Below are 8,698 nucleotides of genomic sequence, written 5' to 3'. Positions count from 1 at the left end.
TTGATGTAACCTTTCCTATAGATATGGCGTTCAAATAAAAGTTATTTCACTTTGCACTTAAATACAGTTAAACATGTTGTAGGCAATTAGATTTATTAGTAAAATTCCAGACGCAGATGTGCTGGATGGAGTCAGGGTCATAATACGTATAAGTTACAGCAAACTATAGCCTTTTTGATACTTTAAAAGCTAGATGCACGTTTTGTGACTTAGGCCTATTATAATTCTTCCTGGTCTCAATGGACAACAACTGATTATACGCTAAACGTAAATATAATAAATATTGAAGCCTACATTAAAAATGTGTTCGAAAATTCCTAAATATCCTTAAAATAATATAATTATTTTTCAGTGTTAAATATATACATATAAAATACATAGGGCCTGTTATATTTGGTCAATATAATTAGCCTAGGCTACATATAATTTAAACAAGAATTTTCGGAAAAGGCGGATAGAGACCTTTGGTTGGGTTGCGGAGTGAAATGAAACGGCTAAAAACGTTTTAATTAATGTTTCTCTCCTGTTATTGCACGCAACCACATACGAGCTATTGATGATACCGTTGTTTTATGTGTGTTACACATGTGTGTCACATACATTTTAGTGCCAGTCCTGTCCTGGCACTAAAACTCCATTCTCCAGAATTTATTCCGAACCATGCGATCAGTTCCAGGATTAAATTAACCAAGACAATTGTGAACTGCAGCGCATCATTATTCCTTCATTAATGTATGATTTTGAATAATAGCCCTGTCTGCAGTTCTCATTGGTAAAATGAAACCAGGAACATGCGAATTAAATTGTACTAAGGTACAGTAGGTTATTATGTTCTCTATATATTACAGACAGGGTATCAGTAATTTTCTCCACTTTCAGTATACGTCCTCGCAGACTATTGGTAGCCTATATAGCCTTGGTATTTAAATAATAGTGAAAGGAAATATTCATGGGTGTATTTATTTGTGTACATTTAAATGCACGGACTTAATAAAAATCCCAAATGTCTTCTCAAATTAAGTAAAGCCAAATATTTTATGAAATTGATCAAATGCAGAAATTCAGCAAACTGTGATTTTGTTCGTGTTCCGTTAGGCTACATTCAGCAATCATATGATATTAAAATAACGAACTGTTTTAAATAAATGTGTCTCCTATAATAAAAGCGTGTCGTTTATTGTTTATATTAGGCCTATTTTAGACATAGACTCAATAACAACCTCATGTATTTTTTTTTTACTTGCTAATGTATCACTTCGACGGTCTGATTTTTATTTTATTTTTTCCTTTTGGACATTTTTTTATTCCATTACTTATTTATTTGGGTACAAACATGTATTGTAAATGATAGATGTATTGTAAATATTTTTTTTAATAAAAATTAATTTCTAATAAAATATGTTAATTGAATCTTCAAGACTTTAATATGAGAGTTTTAAGTTCCCCAACTTATTTATCATTCATTTCATTTCTTTGGTTCATGCTGCTAGTTAACAAAGGTCTTGTTCATTTTATTAATAAAGTATTACTGTTTATTTAAATGTAGTATTTTCTTGCAGCATGAGGCGGAAGGGGGGGGGGGGGGGGGGTCTTATGATTTTAATAGACCAATTCCAAAGTTATCAGCAGAATAAGATCATTTTAGATTTTGCAAATATTTGCGCAAAAATGAACAGGCCCACACATTCATCACACTGCACATCGCTTACTTCAGACACTTCTTCTTGGCACCATAACCAGTGTCTCTGATTAAAAGGATCTTTCTGTGAAAATAAATAACCTCACTTCGAAAATATTGTGTTACCACATATTTACTTTTACTGCGTAAACACGCCAAAAGAAGTTTAATGCGCGGTGTGATGGCGCTCAGTTAGGCCATAAACAATTCCGCATAAAATTACACAGCCCGCAATCGATGTGCCTCAGAGACAGAGGAAGAATTGGACACAACATTAAACGAAAAAAAAAGCAACGAGGAATTTTACATTTATTATTAATATTAATATTATTGAGTTTCATGCTGTCATTTGTGTCTTTTGTGGTGCCATGTTTAAGAAAGAACGTCACAATGCCACAACGTCAAACTGTCTTCGGAAATTTTACATTTTAATTTTTTGAATATTTTTGAAATAGGCTACCAATGAAAATCATAAAAAAGCACAATATATGCTGATAAAAAGTCAATGACACCACAGCCTTCAATGCTGAGACAAAGGCCATTCTATACCAACCACCGTTCTGGTCCATGGAAAAAAGTTCAGTATGACTTTTCGAGGCCCGCAAAAGTTGGCGTAATCAAACAAACAGACAAAACATAGGTAGTATAAAATCAGGCCAAGTGGTTAGGTCTGTGTAAGTGCCATCATAAAGGAATCGGCGCGCAATGATCCGATGAGGGCGATTGTGGCCCGATCGCGTCCTGGAGACAAACGTAGTCGGATGTTCTCGCTTATTCCTCTTGGTTTGCATCAGAAAGTGAAGAAGCCCCGCCGTCGGATAAGCGATCGGCTTCTCGCGTCCTCTCCTGCTCCGACAGCTGCTCACTGCTGGGGATGGAGTTCTTTTTTGGACGGCCCTTGGGTTTGGTCGGAGATTCCAGTCCTCCTCCTTGCAACACCTTGAAAGCAACAACGGTACACATCAGCTTACATTTTCACAGATATGACAGTTGTATCATAATTTGTAGACCTATTATTAGAACTTACGATTTTTTTCCATTTCATCCTTCTGTTTTGATACCATGTTTTGACTTGAAGCTGACTCAGGCCTAAAGACTCTGCCAGGTCTATTCTGTAAAATAGAAATATGTCGACTAAGGCATTTCTCAGACAATACCAATTGTTCTTTACATGTAAACTATACAGAAACAAAATAATACAGTTGGAAAGAAGTCAAACATTGACATTGTCTTTAAAATCATTTAAATCGTGTTTACCTGTCAGGAGTCGAGAGATACTTCTGTTTCTCAAATCGTTTTTCCAAGCCCATCAGCTGTAGTTCGGTAAACACAGTCCTACTCCTCCTTCCTTTCTTCGTCTTGCTCACTGCATCAGCTCCAGGATCGAGTTTACCCCGAAGATGGAGGTCCAGCGGGAGATGGTGGGATGAAGAGCCCATCTGCAGACCCGCAGCTCCGGACAGAAGCGCGGAGCCCAGCGGTGACCCGAGTGAGCAGGACAGAGGAGACACTGGGAACTTCAGGATACTGGTCTGGTCTGCTTTCAGGACTGGAAATCAAACAGTTGTGTGTATGTGTTAGCCATGATAATTTAGTCTGAATTAAAACTTCTTGGTATTTTCATGTCAAATAAAAATAGAGCTTGGATGGATCCATAAAGGCTCATCAACGTGAATGTGCTGATATATAGCCTTTAGGCCTATAAAATAATAATATAAATAACATTATATAAAATAAAATTTCGCTGATCGAGCTATTAGCTACAATTGACTTGTATACTTTTAATTCATAAGGATTTACATAAGGATCCTATAAATCTTGAATGACTGTTTCAAAACTTCAAATCAGACAAAGGTTTATTTGTCTTAGGTTAATTTGAACCTTAAATCTATTTTAAAAATTGACAGTCTTATTTTTCGTACATGAATGTTTTAGCGTCAACCTCGAAATTAGCTGCATCACTGTAAAACTGTTTTCATTACAAAAACATCGTTATTTCAACCATTTAACTTCACACACTTCTACTCGATTTTCGCAGTTTTCATCAGAATTTCCTTAATCTGTAATTCAATTCAAAGTTGTTGAAAAGCAGTGAATTTATCAATGCAGGTTGTAACTTTGGTACCACTTTTTTTACTTCACATTTTAAAATTGTGATAAAAAACAAAAATAAAAACTTTGTATTTTAGCGAATATTTAGTTGTATTATTTATTTAGGTTATTTGCAGCTGATAGTTAGAGTTTTCTTTCCCATATGCTCAACGTAAAAGAAAGCATGAATTACATGCAGTGGGCCTGAAATAAACGTGCATTCGCAATTTTCACAAGCTTGCTCGGTCCACTTCATTGTATAGCTATATTTCGGTCTGAGATATATGGTTTGCTTTGTATTGGTCTGCAAAGACAACATGGATTATTTTGTCTTTGAGTAGGCAAATAGAGAGGTTCTGCGATTTGAATGCCACTGTATTAAGAGAAGGTTAAGATTAAAGGATTGCCCATGCCGGATTTCGAAATATTGTCTGACTGAAAGGTCACGGTACTTACCTAAGTGGTTGTGATATGGTCTGGCGGACAAAAGGGCATGTACTCCAAATTTGAGAAGGTCTCCAGTGGGACTTGATACCTTGTGATCCGGATGGTCTGTAAGAATCTCTTCAATCATGAAACTCCTGTACCTGTGAGACCTTTGGTCTGGATGGACATCATGGGGGTAGAAGTGCGCCCCAATCTCCAAAGGATGTTGCATTATTATAGTTTAAATGTAGCAGATGTTCCCGAACCTCCAGCCAGTAGAAACCTTGAGGTCACATTGAGGATTCAGATGTCCTTGTGAAGCACCGATACATAAACGTCCATTCAGATTTTTAGATACGACGATCATCTAAAAGAAATCATCCTCGCGTTTTGCGGAGAGCTTTTGAAATACGCGAAGAAGACTTTGACTGATTCTCGATTTTTGAACGCTCAAAGTAAGAGTAAAAATTATTTATTTTCTTTCGGGGAGTTCCGAAATGTGTGGTCCCGTCCACGCAGCTGGAGTGAGAAGTCTGATCCGCCCAGTGAGGGCAGCCTGTTTCTGTTCTTAACGCACCAACCGAGCTCTGAATCAGGAACTTCGACATCTGAGTTTAAGGAGGTCTAGCTCAACGCCACGCCTCCTCCTCCTCAGCGTGCTCGGACACCCTCTGTAAATATAGGGAAAACACATAGTCAAAACATTCAACTTGTCGTGAGACTATTGAAATGTCTTCGATTATTAAAGTTGCATTTTAAAGCGACTCAGTGATACTTTTGACAGGATCTATTACTTTATCCCAAAATAGCCTACATTAAAAAAGCAATGCATACAAAAATGAATTCTATGATAATTATGTCATCATTTCTGGTTTTTATGTCTTTTTTGTAGCTCTTATAGTTTTTCAGAAACATGTTTAACACTACATTTATGCTTTTTATTGCCTCGAACATCTTTATTTCTTCTGACCATTAAATCAGATTAGTCACCTTTCACCAACGTTGGCTTATTAATTACTGTCTCTAATCTATCAGCTTACTAAACAAATATTATAACATTATCAACCCATTATGATATTAAATTTAACCTTGTAAAAAAATAAACGAAAGTCTTGCAAAAATAAAACAGAATAGGTCCTCTCAAAATAAGGATTTGAAACTTCACCTAATTAATTATTTTGGTTATTAATAGATATAGTCTATTCCGATTCGATTTTATTTTAAATTTAAACGTATGAAACTGGGTCTTTGGAAAAAAAAAAAACACGTCCACAAAAAAAAAGGCCATGGAAAATACTTTAAAAGTTTGGTCCCCAAAATCTAATATAAAATATGTTGTTTAAATAAAGGTTTAACACTAACTGGTCTTTTAAATCGCATAGTATAATTGGCACACAGTTTTTTCTTTTGCTTGTGATGTTGTAGCCTAATAGAAAACAAGAAAAGGCTTTTGTTTGAATAAAACAATGTCATTCCTGTTATACTGCTAAATCATTTATAGTCATGTAAGTCATGTCAACTTCATGTAAAGAGGACAAGTTGCTAATTTTATCCTGAAAACACTCTACATCCGTTTAACATGGTGATCAGAGTATAAAATGACTGTTCGTAGAAGGTATATAATAGAAAATATACATCCTATACAATAAAAGGTCTCATTATTACCCATCAGACACAAGGCAATTGCTTACATCTTTTTTTCAGTTTTTGTTTATTTTCTGTATTAATAGCATTCTGCTTTATGTTAAAATAGGCTATACATCATTTAACATTAAATTATAAAATAAGACACTGCAGTGGAGAAGCGCTGTCACTCGTAAACCACAGAATAAACAATTGAATTGTGTCTCATATTTACAGTCTTTTGACAGAAACGTTTCTTAGTTTCTACACATGTAATACAGTCGCGTCGATTTTTACATGTATCGTTATGCCAAAGCTGTGGAAGCATGCATGTCTTCTTTTTCTATCTTCTTCATCGGTGAAACTCGAAAAATTAGAATATCGTGCAAAGGTTCGTGTATTTCAGTCATTCAAATTAAAAGGTGAAACTAATATATTTAGTATATATAACTATATACATATGCATGATTATACTTTTCAGAGGGCCGACATTTCTGTATTTAAAATCCTTTTTTTATTGATATCATGTAATATTCTAATTGTGAGATTTTGAATATGGGGTTTCCATAAGCTGTAAGTCATAATCATCAAAATTAGAACTCTTACACGATATTCTAATTTTTCGAGTTTCACCTGTACTCTATTTTTCTTCGTCCATGCGAAATTATATTACTGTCATAAATCGTGTGCCAACACAAATATATATCTAGTATTAGTTTCTAGTGTTAGTGTTTAGTTACTTTTTTATCCAAACAATTTTATTACAACATTTTGAACAATGAACACATATTCAAAGGCAACCATGAAAAACATTCATCATAATCAAATCAAATATAAGGTAGTGATATATTTATTTATTTTTGTTGTGTGTAGGCTAATTAGCCTATTATTATTTCCGAAAGAAAGAAAGAAAGACAAAAAGAAAGAGAGACATCACAAACGTGCAACCCCTTCTCCTTATTTACTTAAGATAGATAATATTGTACAGTAAGTCTAAAGCACGAACTATGCGTTCGCCTCTTGGCGGAGCACTTCTGTATTTCAACCACTAGGCGACATCATGTGAATGGCAGATTGCAAAGCATCAGTGTACAAATGCGCAGATATAATGATCTATTTTTAATTAAGGCCAGTTTAGGTCAGGCTCTCACTATTTGCGTGCATTGCAATCACAGTTCAGATCAAATGCAGATTTAAACTGCATAAATAACCAGTGGGGGTTGTAGCTATATAAACCATGTATTGTGGGAGGTGGGACAACCTCGGCAAAAAGCTTAGTGTGTGTCTATTATGTGCTTAACCACGTGCGCCACCAAGCTTCTTACAAGTCCCCCATAGCCACACTAGAGCATCATAAACATCCATGTAAATTGATCAGGCATGCCTTGTATTATATTATATACATACATTGGAGTTCAAATGTCTAGCATTTTTTAACATTGTAGAATTTTGAAAAGTTTTAAACTGGCCATCATTCTATAAACAATTGTGTGGCACTGGCCCATATGAGCTTATTTTACAAAAGGTCAGATGTTCTTGCTTTCATTGAAGTACACAATGGCCTTTGGAAAATTCTCAAATCCAGTGGCCTAACAGCAGTGTTGGGGGTAACTTATTACAAGTAACTTGAGTTACGTAATCAGATTACTTTTTCAAGTAACTAGTAAAGTAACGCATTATTTTTTCAATTTACAACAAAATATCTGAGTTACTTTTTCAAATAAGTAACGCTAGTTACTTTTTCACATTTATTGACTGACAGCTCTCCTGTCCCCATGTTGAGAGAAATAAAGTGAGGTGTTGTGTGCATTTGCATTGAACATGCATTTACTCATCTCACTTGCACAAAAACATTCAGTATTCCTCAAAATGAATAAAAACAGTCAAATGCAATCACAGAATTTTGTGCAAAAGTTTTATAATTAACTATGTTAAATTACACAAATATACTTTATGTATTTAATCTCACTTTATTAACCAATGTCTTTGCTGCTGACCTACAATGATCTAATTCAACCATACTAATAAGCAAAAATGACTTTAGATTAGGTTTAGAAATAAGAGTGTTGAACTTCCTTCTCCTGTATCCCATTGTTATTTAATCAAGAACAGCAGCAGCTGAAAGGTTTGTTTGAGCGGCGCCCTCTACTGTACAGTAGTAAATATGCATTTCCTTCAGCCTTACGCTTATTCATTTAAATGTGAAAGGGCCTTAACAATTGGCAAAAATAGATTGTTTTAGCTGTTATTAAAAAACAAACAAACAAGCCCATGCAGGTGAGAAAAAGTAACGCAAAAGTAATGTAACGCATTACTTTCCATAAAAAGTAACTAAGTAACGTACTTAGTTACTTTTTTGGGGAGTAACGCAATATTGTAATGCATTACTTTTAAAAGTAACTTTCCCCAACACTGCCTAACAGGTCATTAGGTTTTACTCAAATGTGGAGTAAGGGTATAAGTGGCTGGTGATGACATTCAAGCAAATATTTAGCAACGTTGTACTTAAATTGTTATTCTTTTAATTTATAGTAAAGATGTTAAATTAGAAAAATGCTAAATAGTAGCATTTTCACATTTGGACGTTATTATATAGCCTACGTCTTTATTCGAATGAAATTGTAATTTTATAATGTTTGCCTGCGTGACTTTCCTATTAAATTTGTTTTTGTTTTCAGAAATGACAATAATACCTTTTAATAAGTGCTTCAGTTCATTAGTTCAAGTAGATCAAGGAGCCTACACTCTTAAGATGAGTCAACAACACTTCACATGAAAATCAGCAGTGTCCAAATGTGCTGTTCTTCGAGTGTTTTGTCCAATTTCCTCACGTGCGCTCATCCGCCCTTCATCCCTGCTTTATAGCCCTCATTTAATCAC

At 34.8% G+C, this 8,698-nt stretch overlaps 1 protein-coding gene across 1 annotated transcript; it reads right to left on the bottom strand.

Annotated features, from left to right (window-relative positions):
- Window positions 1–2,082: 2,082 nt before the first annotated feature.
- barx1 (BARX homeobox 1) lies at window positions 2,083–4,866 on the bottom strand. The gene is made up of 4 exons (XM_077204312.1): window positions 4,226–4,866; window positions 2,936–3,227; window positions 2,706–2,790; window positions 2,083–2,617 (listed from the first exon to the last, which is right to left on the bottom strand). The coding sequence occupies exons 1-4, from the start codon at window positions 4,425–4,427 to the stop codon at window positions 2,450–2,452; spliced, it is 747 nt and encodes a 248-aa protein (XP_077060427.1). The 5' UTR covers window positions 4,428–4,866; the 3' UTR covers window positions 2,083–2,449.
- Window positions 4,867–8,698: the final 3,832 nt, after the last annotated feature.

This window comes from Siphateles boraxobius, unplaced genomic scaffold (genome assembly GCF_051911475.1).
Source record: "Siphateles boraxobius isolate OS27281-9 unplaced genomic scaffold, OSU_SipBor_1 5, whole genome shotgun sequence".
NCBI classification, from domain to species: Eukaryota; Metazoa; Chordata; class Actinopteri; order Cypriniformes; family Leuciscidae; genus Siphateles; species Siphateles boraxobius.
The sequence above is the reverse complement of the archived record's forward strand: the minus strand, read 5'-3'. Positions and strand labels throughout refer to the sequence as shown.